At 45.4% G+C, this 16,826-nt stretch overlaps 2 protein-coding genes across 2 annotated transcripts in view; one reads left to right on the forward strand and one right to left on the reverse strand.

The window, feature by feature from the left end:
* Positions 1 to 1,948: 1,948 nt before the first annotated feature.
* ISCU (iron-sulfur cluster assembly enzyme) lies at positions 1,949 to 8,760 on the reverse strand. Its single transcript, XM_017879748.1, has 5 exons — positions 8,547 to 8,760; positions 6,909 to 7,022; positions 5,908 to 6,018; positions 4,035 to 4,113; positions 1,949 to 2,473 (listed from the first exon to the last, which is right to left on the reverse strand). The coding sequence occupies exons 1-5, from the start codon at positions 8,658 to 8,660 to the stop codon at positions 2,388 to 2,390; spliced, it is 504 nt and encodes a 167-aa protein (XP_017735237.1). The 5' UTR covers positions 8,661 to 8,760; the 3' UTR covers positions 1,949 to 2,387.
* A 1,100-nt stretch (positions 8,761 to 9,860) lies between these two features.
* The window catches only part of SART3 (spliceosome associated factor 3, U4/U6 recycling protein), a 39,861-nt gene continuing 32,895 nt past the window's right edge, over positions 9,861 to 16,826 (forward strand). Inside the window, exon 1 of the mRNA XM_017879747.1 lies at positions 9,861 to 10,408. Coding sequence (XP_017735236.1) covers positions 10,097 to 10,408 — 312 coding nt within the window. The 5' untranslated portion in view covers positions 9,861 to 10,096. The remainder of the gene's footprint in view (positions 10,409 to 16,826) is intronic.

Below are 16,826 nucleotides of genomic sequence, written 5' to 3' on the forward strand. Positions count from 1 at the left end.
GGTGAACCTCAGATATGCAGTTTGAACCTCAGATATGCAGTTCTGCCAGGAGGGGTAAGGCAGAAGAATGGGCTTTGGGTCACTCAAATCAAGCCAGCTGGCTTGAGGGTCAGTTGGCCTCTCGAGCCAGTATCCTTGTCTGAAACAACGCCCACCGCAGGGGGCTGTCATAAGAATTAACAAGATTACAAATGTAAGGGCCTGGCACAGAGCACAGATGCTTAACAGACTGTTGTAACTTACCTGTGGAGGTTTTCCACGGAGGGGTTTATTTAGAGATGTTAAGACCTATTTGGAGGCTGCAAAACCCCTAGACTTGAGCTCACTGAAGGGCACATGATGCCCTCATGTGGCTCTAACTAGATTTGTCTTGGGAAAGGGTGTCTTTAATGTGAGTTTAAAAAATATCCATTCGTTTTAGCAGCACAACCACGTTTGGAGACTCGGGCTCTTCTGGGAATATTGCTTCAGTTGTTTATAAGCTCCTCCTGATGGTCAACTCTGAGGACGTTAACTGGGACAGAAATGTCTCATTTAAATTAAAAAAAAAATCACAAAGAAAAGTGGTGGGGAATTGTGGTGGTGCCACATATAATAAACAAGGGAGAGACAAGCTCAGTCTAGAGGGACTGTGAATTAAATTGCAGAACATGCCACACATGACAATTTTACATGGTTCTACCCCCGGTTCTAATTTGAGATTCCTATAAAGTCCCTGGTCTGTGGCTGCCTTCACAGACTACAGAGGGAACAGTCTTTGAAGTTCTGTGCCCTCCACCAGAACCCAGAGCATTAAAACAAAAAAAACAAAAAAAGTCAGGGAGGCATATTTAAGAGGCAGCCAGCCTATGCCTGAACAAAAAAACCACCACCAGAAAAAACAAACACATCTTACTTTTGAAGTTGAACATTTGAGACCATGGGAGTCAATATTTCAATAACCCATTTTCACTAGAAGATAGGGCATCCTTTATTGAGATTTGCATGACTATGGGTAGCTAAGAATAAGGAGACATCAGGGTAGGAGGAACCGTGCTTAGACTTATGCCCAAGCCAGGGATGAATGTTTGTTTGTCTGGTGTTTTTTTGAGAGTCTTGCTCTTTCTTCCAGGCTGGAGTGCACTGGTGCAATCTTGGCTCACTGCTACCTCTGCGTCCCAGGTCAAGTGATTCTCCTGCCTCAGCCTCCGGAGTAGTGGGATTACAGGCACATGCCGCCACGCCTGGCTAATTTTTGTATTCTTAGTAGAGACAGGGTTTCACTATGTTGGCCAGGCTGGTCTTGAACTCCTGACCTCGTGATCCATCCACCTCGGCCTCCCAAAGTGCTGGGATTACAGGTGTAAGGCACCGCGCCCGGCTGGATGAATGTTTTTTTAAACAACCTTAGGTGTACTATGCAGGTACAGATAGTTCAGAATGAACCACTTACATACTACACCTATGCAGAACAGAGCATTCAGAAGTTTCTTCCCTAAAGTTTGGCTCATCTATGACCTTGGTTCTTAAAGTGGTTCTTAAAAGTCAGGGGCTCTGGAATTACCTGCCCAGACAGAAGTCAGAAACTTGGGCCTAGAAATCTGCATTTTAAACTCATTCCCGAGGTGCTCTTCACGTATCTTTAGGGTGCTAAGCCAATGCTTCTTAGATTTGAGCAACCAGTGAAATTACAAAAAGAATCTTCAAGACTCACTTTGAGCTGTCAACTATTATCTCACAAAGAACAATGAAAAGCGATAATCATCTCCTTTCATCCTTGTTCCAAAAAAATATTATGTGTATTTGTGTTTGGAAAAAAGTCTTGTCCATGACCTTTACTGTTGTTTGCTTGGAGAGCTGTGTATGTCATTGCGGTCCAACATCTGGGAACCCCAGGGGGCTTTGGGCACCACTTTGGAATGGAGTGAATGATGGGCCCAAGAGACAAGGCTTATTAGAGAACACCATTATCTTCCATTGTTTTATTATTTTTTATATATATAGATATGCAGATCTGTTTTATGTATAACAATTAGTTGTATATTCAGACAAAGGCATTCTACTGGTAATTTCCCCCCAAATCAATTCAGGTAAAATTAGATACTTATGCACTTCATGGGCTATCAACACTTGCAACTTATCAATTTCAGTTCTGAGGTCATACACACAATTCAAAATATACATTAACTAGGTTAAGGCGATAAAAGTGGACTGAAAGAAACCATGGGATTCAGAACAATGAAACTGTGTATTTTGCTTGCATGAGAGTCATAACGTGAACAGCAAGTATTGTGCGTTATCTCATAGCTCTTCAGTGGAGAGGGAGCGGCTTCTGAACATCTAAGGTGATTGCACAGCAGGTGGGAAACAGCTGGTGTGGCCTGCTGGAGGCTTCGCTGAGGGAGGGCTCATTTCTTCTCTGCTTCTCCTTTTTTGGGTTCTTGTTTCAATTTGTAATCAGCCAGGGCGGCCTTGATTGCATCTTCAGCCAGCACTACAGGTAATGGAAGGAAAGAAGCCTAAGTTTCTAGATTCGAAAGAAGTGGTTTTGGGAATAGAAATTTTAAGAGCTTGGAGGAAGTGGTGCTGGTGGGGACTAACGGGGTAACCAAGCCAGAAAGCTGGGGTGAGGAGTTGCCAGGCAGCTCAGCAGCTGCTTCCTGAGCTGAGTTACTCCTGTGGGTAACCCTGGAGACAGAATAGGGTTTAAATATCCGTGATCCCAGCCTAGTTCCTTAGCCTCTTCGAACCTACTTTCTACTCTATAGAACTGGGATAATCATGCTTGTCTTGCCAGGATAGTGTGGGGACTTACAGAAGATGTCTAACACATAGCAGGGACACCACAGCAAATGTTAGTTCTTGCCTGCTCCCATCAAAGTCTGGCTTTGGACAAAATCATGTCATGATAAAAAGTTGACATGACCTTTGGAAAAAAGATCATGTCAATCTGTTGATGGGATGGCATTTGCCACATCACCCTCTAGTGATTGAGAGTTTCACCACTTTTATTTAGGAGTCAATATTCAAAGTGAGGCTATGGGGAAAATAAAAACCGAGAGAGCTGGAATGACAGCAGAAAGCAAGCAAATAGCAGAGAACATCAGCTAGAGGTTTCAGTACCTAAAAATGCCTAATAAAAGGGCGAGGGATTTTCTGAAACCATGTGAAAATGTTTACAAGTGATGACCTTTCTTTATGGGTACTTAAAATTCCAGATCAAGTGGAAAAAACTTGGGTCTGACCAGGCTTCCTGAAGAATGAGTTAGTGTGTCTGCCCCGGCACCTGGCTCTTCTCCTTGTGAGTGTTACTCTGTCAAGAGGCCTCTCTGCTTATTTTTAACTAATTTGGTTAGTAAACCTCCATCGATGCATTAAGGCTAATGTTTCTCATTCCTTCTTTCCCTGAGAAGGTTAAGAAATGATGGAAAAAGCATTAGATTTAATACAGAGACCAAACTGGAAAGCCAAGTATAAGTCTTAAGGCATCTGAGCCTTTTTTTAGGATAGCAGAGAGGGGGACATTGTACTGCTGGGCTTAGTTGTTCCATATATACAGATGCAGACCCTGACAGTAATAGCATCCAGACAGGAAGTGAAGAAATACACAGGAAACAGGATTATGGAGAAAGCTGAGTTTTCTCCTCTGCTAGAAACAGCAGATTCTGAAATCAAAGATTGGAGCTTAAATTCTGGCTCTCCCACTTGTTAGCCATGTGACGTTGGTGTCTTAACCCAAGCCTCAGCTCCTTCATCCATAAGCGGAAAGTAATGACGTCTACTGTGCACTCAAGAGTATCTGTGAGGTTTAGAAATGACGCCCATCAAGTGCTCAGTATGATGGCTGGTGCATATCTCCTTCTGGCATGATTCTCTTAGGGATGAACGTGAGACCATGGGGGCTCTAACCCTCTGCAGGTTGTAAGGACAGACTCATGAGCTCTAATTCTGAGGGTTATAAACATGGGCTCCATGACCTAAAAGGACTGTTGCAAATGCAAGTTGAAATTACTGCCAAATGTCCCAGCTGACTGGTATGGAGAGCAGAGACTTACTGGAGCAGTGCAGTTTCACGGGAGGAAGGCAGAGCTCCTTGGCGATATCTGTGTTTTTGATAGTCAAGGCTTCCTCCACCTGAGAGGCATAATGGAAAGATGGGCAGTTTTAGCAACGCTTTATCTTGTGAGGGCCAGACAATAAAAAAGTGAGGCCAAAAAGGCCCTCAGGGTTGGTGGGGATGATTTCTATTTAATAACTCAAAGGGCTGAGGGTCTTCTCAGGACTCCACTTTATCAAAGCTGCAGCTGGGATTCTCAAGCATGAAGTATACACAGCTGCACTACCTGGTTTGGGTAAGCAAAGACCGCCCAGACACTTCTCTAAGCCAGGAGTGGAACCTGTGAGAAGTCTCTTAGGGATCTGCTTGTGGCCTGTGTCAGGAATCTTTTCCTTAAAAGGTAGTGATTTCCGATACTGGTTTTGTGAATATCAGCTTCTCTGATGTCCTCATACGAAATGTCAGAATAAATCCTTTTGACTAGAAGTGCCAAATGGCATCAGAGAGGTTGGGACATCAGGTAAGTGGCAGAGTGGCAGTGGCACAGCCGGGTCAGGCTGAATGCTCTCTTTGGTGTCACCCTTTGCCTATAGGAGCATCTCCTCCAGATCAACTGAGGAGGATGCCTGGGGTCTGGTTGACAGCTCCGGGGGATAATGTGAGGCAAGCAGATCCTTGCCCATGTGGAACAGTGCCCCACTGCCTTACAGAAAACCAGATTTCCCAACAGCTGGGCTCCTTGGCTATGTCTGACTATCGTTCAATTTCCCAATTCTGCTAACCCTTCTTGGCTGATTCAGGTTCTGCTCCTGAAACTCAGATGGGCGATCTCAAGGTTAAAGAAATGTTCTCTCTCCCATTTTCTGATCACAATTCACAGTCCCCTAAGGGCCAGGTTCTGGGAGCATAAGTGCCTTGTCTCATTTCTCCCTTCACCTGAGGACAGTTCCTGACAAATCACTTCAGAGCTACCTCCTGCCAGAGCAGGTTAGGTCTGAGCTTCCTGGCCCACAGGAGCTTGCCAGCCAGAAGGCCGTGAGCCACAGGAAGCAGGTGGCACGTGGCCTGGCAAACCGCTCTGCCGTGGAGCTGGCCAGCTCCCAAGCATGCTCCTCCATGACTCAGCTCCCTGCACCTGGTCCCCTGGGGCAGCAAAGATGCGTGCCTTGCTGGTTGGCTTTCTGAGAGGTTCTGACAGCAACTGGATTTTAGAAAGTCCAGCTCTTCACTGCTTTTGAGACCTTTGACCTCTGCAGCTACCAGGGAAAGACACTTCGGAGAGAAAGGGATGAAAGAGAAGTTCTAGCTCTTTATTATCTCTGCCTTTAGAGGGCTTGCGATCAGCCACCTAGATCACTGTTCTGATTTCGTTGTTCACTTTGCCCCTACCCTTGCTGTGTTTTTGATTCTTTAATCCCTCTTTTAACACAGGCTAGTTTATTTCACCAATCCTTGTAAGCCACCTAGAACCCTTCCTGAAACATGAGAGGAAATAAGCAAGAAAATAACTACCATATAACAACTCTCTGACTTGACAAATTATAAGAGTATTGGCAACCTTAGAGAAAGCCAAAGATTTCTTTTAAATTCTATTTTGTTAGAGGGACAGGTGAGGATCTTTTTTGTATGTAATTAACACCCAAACGAACAAACAAACAAAATGATCAACCAGAAAAAAACCCAAACAACATCTAGAACGATCCATAATTCCCAATTTGAAGAAATAATATAACCAACATCTGTATAGCAGAAACTTTAAAAATTTAGAATATTAAAAAACAGTCATGGTTGTTTTTGACCCATTAGACCCATCAAGAGACAGGCTTGGGGTGAATGCAATTTCATTCTGTCAGATTTGTGAGCAACCTTACCGTCTTTCCTTTCACCCATTCAGTGGCTAATGAGCTGGAGGCAATTGCAGAACCACAGCCAAATGTTTTAAACCTAGCATCCACAATTTTCCCCTTTTCATCCACTTGAATCTAGAAAAGAGACAAGAGTTAAGTGGTGAGTCCTGGGACCACCCTCTGGAACTTGGCACTCACGAAGATTCACTGGGGCCTTCCCCAAAGGCTTTGGGCTTGCTTTCCATACTAAGTGATGGCATTAATTACTGATTTTGCCTTGTTTCAGAGAGCTGTGATGAAAAGTGAAATGCAGGGACAACTATCCAGGCCCAACTGACAAAGATCAGCTGAAAAATATGTCCCTCCACCCCAGTATTATTTTGTTTTGCGACTCTGGCTTGCATTTTGGCTATGAACTTCTATTAGAGGCAGTCTGCTCACAGCTGCTGGGGCAATCTGCCTCTTTAAATACAGACAGAGTCCACAATAAAGGTCTCTGGTTAATACTTTTTTCTTGGGCAGCAGATTATACTTAGTGGTTTCCTCCTGTTTCGTTTCTGTATTCCAAGATAGGTATGAAGATCTGGCAAGCTGCCCACTCACCATGAAGCAGCAGATTGGCGCTACAACAACAGTTTACCCAAAGCACTAGACACTATCTTCATGTTGCCCCCAATCTGGGGACAGGTTTAATTTACTGTGTTTCTTATCTCATTGGGGACTGCTAGCTCACTGGGATTTTCCTTTGATCAGTAAAATTCACAAAACTCTTTCGTTGGCTGAAGTTGGAATTTAAACTTATACAGTGAGTACACAAATGAGATTACTTTTCTATTTCGGAAAAAGTCGGCATAGTACACTAGCCTAGCAGAAGAGCTATGACTGAGGCCCTGTTCCAATCATGTCTAACATGGACTCATCCCATCTCACAGGAATAAAGATGGAGACCGAGTGAAATGCTGTATGTGCAAGTGCTTTGTAAACTTAAAGGGATTGTTGTTATCACTATTAAAGACTAGCCATACCTGTAATTTCATTACGTCACCACATGCTGGAGCCCCCACCAGGCCAGTTCCAACATTTTTAGATGTCTTGTCAAGGGACCCCACGTTTCTAGGATTTTCATAATGATCAACAACCTAAAATGAGAGGGTTAAGATAAATCGTGTTCACTCTCTATTGGTACTGGTCTCTGGTATGATGGCAAGCTCCCGGAAGTCAGCATCTTGAACCTGGCAGGCAATCACCAAATTTCACCTGAGTAGAAAGGTCTACACTCATGTCAGTGAGAACCATTTGTGACCCCCAATTCCTTTTGTGTCTCCTCTACAACTACTTCACAGATTAGCGATACCTAGAAGAAAAAATAAATCAGTGAAATCATGTCTTAATTCCATAGGGTTTTTACAAAAATACTTGACTTTTACCCACCTACATCACCAGACTTGGGCTCAAACAGCAGTTTTGTTATTTTCAAATGAAAACGATCCTCAAAGGATGATTACTATTTAAAATTCTAAAATAACCATGGCCCAGGGAGGGAAAACTTTCTTAGAAGCCTTAAGGTGACTGTTACACAGAGAACAATGCTATGGAATGTGTACGTTTATGTGTCTTTTCAAATAAAAACAGTGTCACCACCGTAGTTCAGAGCCTGTCATCACCCTGGTGCGGCAGCGCACCCTGGCTGCTGAAAGGCTGCTAGTCTAAGTTTCCTGGGGTGTACCCTCAACAAAACACACCCCCGGGAGGGGAGGACTGAAGAAGCCCTTGGAGAAAGGGCAGAGGCCAGATCAGAATCAACATCCATTCAAACTGGCACACAGAAGGCCTTAATGTGGTTACTGGTTAGTAGTAAGCACCCCGATCTTCCAGTCCCCTTTTCCTCCCCATCTCACTGAGGATTTTGACTCCAAGTAAAGGCACCTATAGGATAGTATCTAACGGAGGGACTTTTTGTGCCACGTTGATTTATGGCATTCTTTAGTTGTTTCTAGAGTGGGAGTCTCACGTCTGGGGGACTTTGCGTCAGCAGACAGCAAGGGGCTGCAAACTATGCATCTATCCCTCCTTCCCCGCCAAAAAAAAACCCCAAAACAAAACAAAAACACTACGCATGTTGGTTACAAGCCTGACTCCCCTATGCACTCTTAAAGCAGTAACAGAAACGGTCTCCTCGTGCTGGGGCCTATGTGCCAGGAACCATGACAAGACTCCACGCACAGTATCCTTTGTAAGAGACAGCTGAGAGTCCCTCATTTACACCTGGGGAAACAAGTTTAGAGAGGCGCAGTGACTAGCGCAAGGTCATCTGGCCAGGGCAGCAGCGTGGCTGAAGCCGGAGCCCGCTCCGGGGGTGTGTCTGTCCCTGGACTCTAAAAGACAAGTCCCAACAGACCCTGCCTCCTGGGCTGTTGGCGAATTTAAAGTTGGGACGCACGAAGTCGCGGCCAGCGGCGGGGTCCCCTGGAAGTCGCAGCCCAATGAGCGGTAACTGTTGTTTATCAGTTGCAGTGAACCTCACTGCGCAGCAAGGGAAAGTGAGTCAGGGCAAAGACGTGGGAGGAGACCGCTAGTCCTGGCTACGTAGAACCCCGCGGCCGCCGCTCCAGCCTAGGCCTCCGCCGAGTCGGCATTCCGCGTGTCCCCTCGTTTGTCCCTACCTTCTTGTGATAGAGTCGGGCCGGGGCCGACAGCTCCCGGGCGGGGAGGCGGGGGCTCCGGAGCAGCAGAGCCGACGCTGCCCGCCTCAGACGGCCAGCTCCAGCTGCCGCCATCTTGCCGGCTTGCGCCTGCGCCAGTCCAGAGCGATACCGAGGGGCGGGGCGCGTCTGCGAGTCGGCTCTGAGCTGGGAGCGCGCCTCTCTGGCGTCACCGAGGCTTTGCGCCTGCGCCTTACCGTTCCGTGCAAGCGCCCGCCCTCTGGCTCCGCCTTGAACACGCCTCTCGGGGGCGGGCGGGCGGGCGGGGGCGGGAGCGGGAAGGTCTGAAGTCGCTGGAGGGCTCGGCCTGGGTGCTGGATTCTGGTTGAGAGAGGACCTCAGCCTTCTGCAGTGTGGGAATGCGGCGCGGAGGACCACCGAGTCCGCTTTTCCTAACCTTATTTTGCAGCTAAGGAAGCTGAGATTCAGGGCAGTTTGGTCACTCCGTCCAAGGTCGCTTAGGGCTTAGGTTCAATTAGAATTCGAACTTGGGTAGTCCTGGGTTAGAATCCTGGTTCGGTTCCTTCCTGGCTGTATGTCCTTAGACGAATGATACCCGCTCGCTAAGTCTGAATCTTCCCTTTTGTATTAATTCGAGTACAATTCCGTCATCATGAAGCCAGCATCTGTGTCGAGTACCTACTATGTGTCAAGGCACTTTACTAGACCCGGGGATCCAACGGAAAGCAAAACCGACGTAATTCCTGACCATTAAGCTTGCTAATGAGGGAGCAAGGTAGAGAGAGACACACTCCAGTACTTGCCTACCTCAACAAATGGGAAGCTTAAGAAGGAAACGAACACCATGTCCTGATTGAAAAAAAATGAGTATATATCTATTTTTCTCTCTAAAACAACAGCAAACTCAATTTATATGTCGGTGCCTGGCAGTTAAGAATTTCTAAAGAAATGCGTATTTACTGTTGGTTTGCAGTATGTGAGCTTATAAAACCGGAAAACTCAAGTGTATTTAACGTCTCCTAGGTACCAGACGTTTACATAAAGGTGAGGAATCTCTTTGGGAAATGGATTTTTCTCTTGAATGGTGAAATCGATCCTTCCCCGAGGACTTGCAGTTTTCTTTGCATTTGAGGTGCAGTTGCTGGGGAGACTAAACCCAAGCGCCAGGTCACACTAGGCGATTAAGGAATTTTTTCTAAGAATCATTGTGACCTTCTCAAGATGGCGCCAAATTCTTTACTACAGACACCACTCTCGCTTCATGACTTCCTCTATGGCTTCCACTTCCTGCCCAAAGACCCAACTTCTGTCCGAAGTTGTGACGGAACGTATGCCGTGATAATGAGTTTTTTCTCTGGTGGGAGTTTTTACAGGGGTATAAAATAAAATGAATTTAGTGTATTTGGAGATTTTCCCGTTATCTAAGGTTCCCAGCTTCCCTTTCAGTGTCAAGAAAACGGGCTTTTGATAAGGCGCGCGCCGCGGGCAGCTTCTTCCTCAGCGGGTCTTCGGCGGCCGCGGGAAGACCCGAGAGTCATTAGAAGCGCAAGATGGCGACTGCGGCCGCAACCTCGGCTTCAGAACCCGAGGCTGAGTCCACGGCTGGGCCCAAGGCTGACGGAGAGGAGGATGAGGTTAAGGCGGCCAGGACAAGAAGGAAGGTGTTATCGCGGGCTGTGGCCGCTGCGACATACAAGACCATGGGGCCAGGGTGGGATCAGCAGGAGGAAGGCGTGAGCGAGAGCGATGGGGATGAGTACGCCATGGCTTCCTCCGCGGAGAGCTCCCCCGGGGAGTACGAGTGGGAATATGACGAAGAGGAGGAGAAGAACCAGCTGGAGATTGAGAGACTGGAGGAGCAGGTGGGCCCGGGGGTGGGCAGCGGGCACCTTCCAGTCTTTCAGGTCCTCAGGTCCCCGTGTCCTGGCCCGCCTCCCTAGTCCTCGGCGGCCATAAAGCCGCCAAGGCTGCAAACCCCTTTTTCATGACCGTAGCTCCTGTCATTTGAGTGCTTACTGCGTGCCCGGTGCTTTGCAAATGTTATCCCATTGAATCCTCGCCACCACCCTGTGATGGAAGCTCTGTTATCTATCCCCATTTTACTGGAGGAAACTGAGGCTCGTGGAGGAAAGTCTGTTGTTCAAGATAATACTTCCTGCAAGTCAGGCCTCGTACTTTGATCCCATTCCAGAACTCGCCCTCTTAGCCACACGTCCAACAGTAGAAATACACTCATTCACAAGAGAGTGTTATTTTGTTATGTAGGAATGACGGCGGTGATGAAACTTGTGGTAGGAAAAATATTGACTACGATGGTGATATTAGAAATGGAAAGGTTTGCTGTGCTGGAGGTTAAGGCCTCAGTTCTAGCTGTTCCACCCTTGTATGTGCTTGCGAGAATTTCTTAATTTCTCTGATCCTCTCGGCTTCCTCATCTGCAGATTGGGAGCAACAATGTCTGCATAATATAATTGTTGTAACAGTAACTATAGCCCAGTGCCTAGCATCTAGTCATAACATGGTCTCTCATTTGTGACCTTACGAGGTGGTGATATCTACTGTATAATCCAGGATCTCAGCAGGAAATAGGTGGCACGTTTAGATTAGGATGATCTGAGAGAAAGTAAAGGTGTGCGTAGGGAAATTAGGAGTGAAGGTTTAGTATCCCATGGCTAGTAACTCCAGAACCTGGTGTCCGTCTTTGGGCCTGAAGGGGTGAAGGGAGTGATCTGAGTTGTGTGGAGAGGGCACCTGAGAACTGCTGTTAACTTTGTTCAAGGGATGCAGCCCCAGTTTCCTGTCAAGGATTAGGGTAGGGGAAGAAATACCTTGACCTCCCTTTCTTCCTTCCACCAAACTTCTGCTGGTGCCTTCTGCTGGGCAGACCCATCTGGAAGCTGGAGAGCCAGAAAACCTGTATATGGGATCTATACTTGGGGACACAGGACAGGGAGGAGAGGGTAGGGTGTGTTTGGAGGGGGCAAACAGAAGAGATGGAGCACATTCTCTTTTTTTTTTTTTTGAGTCTCTTTTTTTTTTTTTTTGAGACAGACTCTCGCCCTGTCACCCAGGCTGGAGTGCAGTGGCACCATCTCGTTTCACTGCAAACTCTGCCTCCCTGGTTGAAGCGATTCTCCTGCCTCAGCCTTCCCAGTAGCTGGGATCCAGGCATACCCCATTGCGCCCGGCTAATTTCTGTATTTTTAGTAGAGGTGGGGTTTCACCATGTTGGCCGGGCTTCTCCTGAATTCCTGACCTCAGGTGATCACCCACCTTGGCCTCCCATAGCGCTGGGATTACAGGCCTGAGCCAGTACGCCCGGCCCACATTCTCTTTACAGATGAAGAAACAGAGGTTCAGAACAAATGATGAAATGATTTGCTTTAAGTCATTCATAGTGGGATTTACACTGAAAATGTGGACTAGATGCCACACTGGATGTGAAATCACTCAGTGAATGTGAAGTTGCTAATCTAGTTTACTCACTAAACGTTGCTGCGTGTCAGTTTCCTTATAATACTCCCTCTGGCACTGATATTTTTGTTACATTATGAGATAGTGATGTCATCCATAGGTATAGCTTGTCCCACCCATTACATTTGATTGACAGAGGAACCAGTTGGGGTTGGCAGGTAGTTAACCATTTCTACTTTTTATAAATAAGTGTACTGAAGCTAACTTAGTCTTATTCAGCAAGTACAGTGTGACACTGGGTACCAGATTGACTGTGTCCCTGCCCTTGTTGATATCATTTCTTCAGACTGCTAGTCCTGGGCCTTTCGATGAGCCTATTCTGTGAGATGGGGGAAAGAGAGGTTTGGGACCAGAGAGGTTAAGTCCTTGATGAGGGCACACAGCTTGCTAAGGAGCAAGAAAGGGGAGAGCAGAGGTCTCCTGGCCACTAGTACCCTGCAGTTGCCTGTCCTGCCACAAATCACCAAGGGTGGGATGGAGTTTAGAATGTGACCACACAGTATGGGACCTGGCAAGTGATGAAGGCCCTCTGGCCTTATGCTGTTTGTCCTGGGGTCTAGAAATGGACTTTTCTAATTTCTCCAAGCCTCCCACCCACCTCACCTGGTCCCACAGCTGCTGCTTCCTGCCGTAGCTGCTCTTATGGTAGAGCATCATGATGAATCGCTTCCAAATAAGTCTGGGAGAAACTTGGCCTCGCCATATTTGAGAGTTCTGGTTCTCATCCCTGAGTGTTTCTGAGAGAGCGTCTCACTCTTGCCCAGGCTGGAGTAGTGGCGTGATCATGGCTCACTGCAGCTGGGACCACCCAGGCTCAAGTGATCCTCCCAGCTCATTCTTCAAAGTAGCTCGGACTACAGGCATGAGCCCCCACGCCTGGCTAATTAAAATTTTTTTTTGTAGAGATAGGTTCTTATACTATGTTGCTCAGGTAGATGTTGAATTCCTGAGCTCAAGTCATCCTCCTGCCTCAATGTCCCAAAGTTCTTGGATCACAGGCGTAAGCTACCACACGTGGCCACGATTATATTTTATGGAAGCTGGCAGTTTGCTATGGTATCTGTGTAACAAAAGCAAATATTTTCCATTATTTGTGTTTGTGTGCTGAAACTAAAAGTGGCACTTCATGGTCGCTTCAGCAGATTTGTCAGTGCAGCAGTACAGAGACTGTGGCTTTGCAACCCTGTGTGATCCCCAGCCTTCCATTGAGTGGTAGAAAGGCCTTGTACAAGTTATTTCAGCTCGCAGAGCCTTGGGTGTCCCAGTTAGTAAAATGAAGGTTGTAATAGTGCTTTCCTCACAGGGCTGTTGTGGGGTGTGGCACAATGTGGGTAAAGCTCCTGGCACGGTTTGGCACATGATAGTTGCTGCTCCATTCTCCCTTTCCTGCCTTTCCCTTGATCGCACCAGTTGTTTTCTTTCCATCAGACCTCTCTTATTTCTCCCCCTTTCTAGTACAGGTAGGTGTAACACTTTCTTCACATTGCTAGGGAGTTCAATCAGTTAACGTATCATTTTGTGATTGGTTAAGTTTCCTTTAAAGCGTCTATGTTATTAATCCCAGCTACTCAGGAGGCTGAGGCAGGAGAATCACTTGAACCCGGGAGGCAGAGGTTGCAGTGAACTGAGATCACACCACTGCACTCCAGCCTGGGTGACAGTGCAAGACTCCATCTCAAAAAAAAAAAAAGTCATTAATGATGTTCTAAGACCAGAATAGACCAGCATATTTATCATTTATCAGTATAGGTTGAACTATGTAGAAATAGCTCTTTTAAATGCATTTCAGTATGTATTTAATATATGTACTTTCAGAGTATTTATCCTTATATAGTATCTTCATCATTTTACCCTAAAAATCAGAAGTTTAGGCCGGGCGCGGTGCAAGCCTGTAATCCCAGCACTTTGGGAGGCCGAGACGGGTGGATCACGAGGTCAGGAGATCGAGACCATCCTGGCTAACATCGTGAAACCCCGTCTCTACTAAAAAATACAAAAAACTAGCTGGGCAAGGTGGTGGGCGCCTGTACTCCCAGCTACTCGGGAGGCTGAGGCAGGAGAATGGCATAAACCCAGGAGGCGGAGCTTGCAGTGAGCTGAGATCCGGCCACTGCACTCCAGCCTGGGCGACAGAGCAAGACTCCGTCTCAAAAAAAAAAAAAAAAAAAAAAAAAAAAGTTTACACCAAAAGCCACACCTTAAAGGCAGCTTCTTGACTTTAGCGACTTTTACACCTTTTTCCTCTGCTGATGTACACATGGTATTCATGTGAGCGGTGCTTGCATACATAGATATTCGTGACACTGACTGGCAAGTGCTCTCCCACTCCTGTTTGTGCTCCACAAGCACCTCTAGTGAGTTCAGAGTGGTGATGTGGCGCGGAGAGCCTTGAATGGTCTTTAATGAAGAAAGTATATCCTTCTCAAACTTCATTTCTCAAATATCCCAAACTGCGGTTTCTTTGTGTGACACACTTGATACATGATTTTGAAACATCAGTGTGTCATGGTAGCCCATTTAAGAACCAGAGCTTTAGCCCAGCTCTTTCATGGTACAAACAAGGAAACAGAACAAGTGGGGATTAGAACACTTGTGTCCTGATCTGGTCCAATGCTTTTCAGCTATCATGTGATCATCGGATGAGTTCAGTTTGTCAGGTTTTAGGAGTCATAAGCAGGAGAACATTGCTAAAAGTCTTAAGATTTAAAAATGAGAGTTCTTATCTGTAATTGATTATTATCTTTGGCATGTAATTTGATAAATACAAAGCAGTTCACATCATGTACAAGAGTTTCTCACCAGATGCAGTGGCTCACACCTGTAATCCTAGCACTTTGAGAGGCTGAGGCAGGATGATCCCTTGAGCCCAGTAGTTTGAGACCAGACTGGGCAAGATGGTGAGACCCCCCTCTTTACAAAAAATAAATTTAAAAAATGTAGCCGGGTGTGGTGGCGTGCACTTGTAGTAGCAGCTACTCGAGAGGCTGAGGCAGGAGGATCACTTGAGCCCAGGGATTTGAGGCTGCAGTGATTCGTGATTGTGCCACGGCACTCCAGCCTGGGGAAGAGTGAGACCCTGTCTCAAAAAAAACAAAGAAGAGTTTCTCAAAGTCACTATTTTCAACCTGGGGGTCACAATTTTAGGTCATAAATTTATTTTAGCTGAAACAGCCATTGCCACCTGAGCCATAATGTTTTTCAACTGCATGGGTCTGTTTTGGGCTCTCCAGTTTGTCTATCCTGTGCCAGTTCCACTGATTAACTTATTGCTAAGGCTTGCTGTCTGGTAAGACAAATCTTCCTACCTGATTTTTTTTTTCTTTCCCTGCAGGGTGTTTTGGCTCTTTCATATAAATTTTAGGATGATTTTGTCAAGGTCTATGAAAACCCTGTTGGTTTTGTATTTGAATTGCATTGAATTTATGGATTATTTAGGAGAGAATTGACGTCTTTGCCATAATGATTATTCTAACCCAGAATATGCATATAACTCCATTTGTCTAGGTATTGAATATTCTTTCCATTTTTGAGACATGGTCTCGCTCTGTTGCCCGGGCTGGAGTGCAGTGGCATGATCTCAGTGCACTGCAACCTCCACCTGCTGGGCTTAAGCGATCTTCTCACCTCAGCCTCTTGAGTAGCTGGGACCACAGGCATGTGCTACCACTCAGCTAATTTTTTACAATTTTTGTAGAGACAGAGTTTTGCTGTGTTGCCCAGGCTGGTCTCGAACTCCTGGACTCAAGTGATCTGCCCACCTTGGCCTCCCAGAGTGCTGGGATTACAGGCATGAGCCACCGCACCCAGCCAAGTCTTTCATATCTTTCAATCAAGTTTAAAAACATTTTGCCATACAGGTCTCACGCATCTTTTGTTAGATGTATTTCTAGGTACTTTATGGTGTTCGATGTTTATGCTATTCTATTTAAAATTGCATTTTAAAGCTTGCTGGTTTATAGAAATGTAATTTTTTTATTGTAAAAAACACATAACGTAAAATTTGCTATGTTATTCTTAAGTGTACAGTTCAGTAGTGTTAAGTATAGTCAAATTATTCTGAAGCAGATCTCCAAAGTTTTCATTTGCATAGATGCAACTCTGTACCCATTAAACAGCTCTCCTTCCCCATTCCTTCCCAATCCCCTGGTAACTACCATTGTAGTTTTCTGTCTGTATGAATTTGACTAGATACTTCATATAAGTGGAATCATACAGTATTTGTCTCTTTGTATGTAATTGATTTTTATACATTGCTCTTGTTGCTTGTCACCTTGCTAATCTTGTTTATTATTTCCAAATGATTTGTTTGTAGATGAGTTTTAGTTTACTATACAGTGATATCATCTGACTATAATTACAGTTCTCATTCTTTTCTCTCTTTATATCCGTTTCTTTTCCTTGTCTCATTGTTCCAACCCCAGACCTCCAGTACAGGGTTAAATAGAGGGTGATACTGGGTAGCTTTTTGTGTTTTTTAAAAGGAATTTTAATATATTATCATTAGGAGTCATATTTATTGTAGATTTTTAAAATCAGGTTGAGGAAGTGCCTTTCTATTCCTAGTTTGACAGTTCTTAATTTTGACTCATGAATGGATGTTTTAATCACATGCTTTTTCTTCAGTGAGATAATCATATTTTTTTTCATCAAATATGATGGTGGAAAAAATTATACTGGATGATTTTGTAGTGTGAAAACACCCTTGCATTCCTGGGATAGACCCAATTTGGTCATTATGTATTGTTCTCTTTATCCATTTCTGATTTTTTATTTTATTTTATTTTATTTATTTTTTATTTTATTTAT

The sequence above is a fragment of the Rhinopithecus bieti genome, unplaced genomic scaffold (genome assembly GCF_001698545.2).
Source record: "Rhinopithecus bieti isolate Rb0 unplaced genomic scaffold, ASM169854v2 scaffold_11933, whole genome shotgun sequence".
Taxonomy (NCBI): domain Eukaryota; kingdom Metazoa; phylum Chordata; class Mammalia; order Primates; family Cercopithecidae; genus Rhinopithecus; species Rhinopithecus bieti.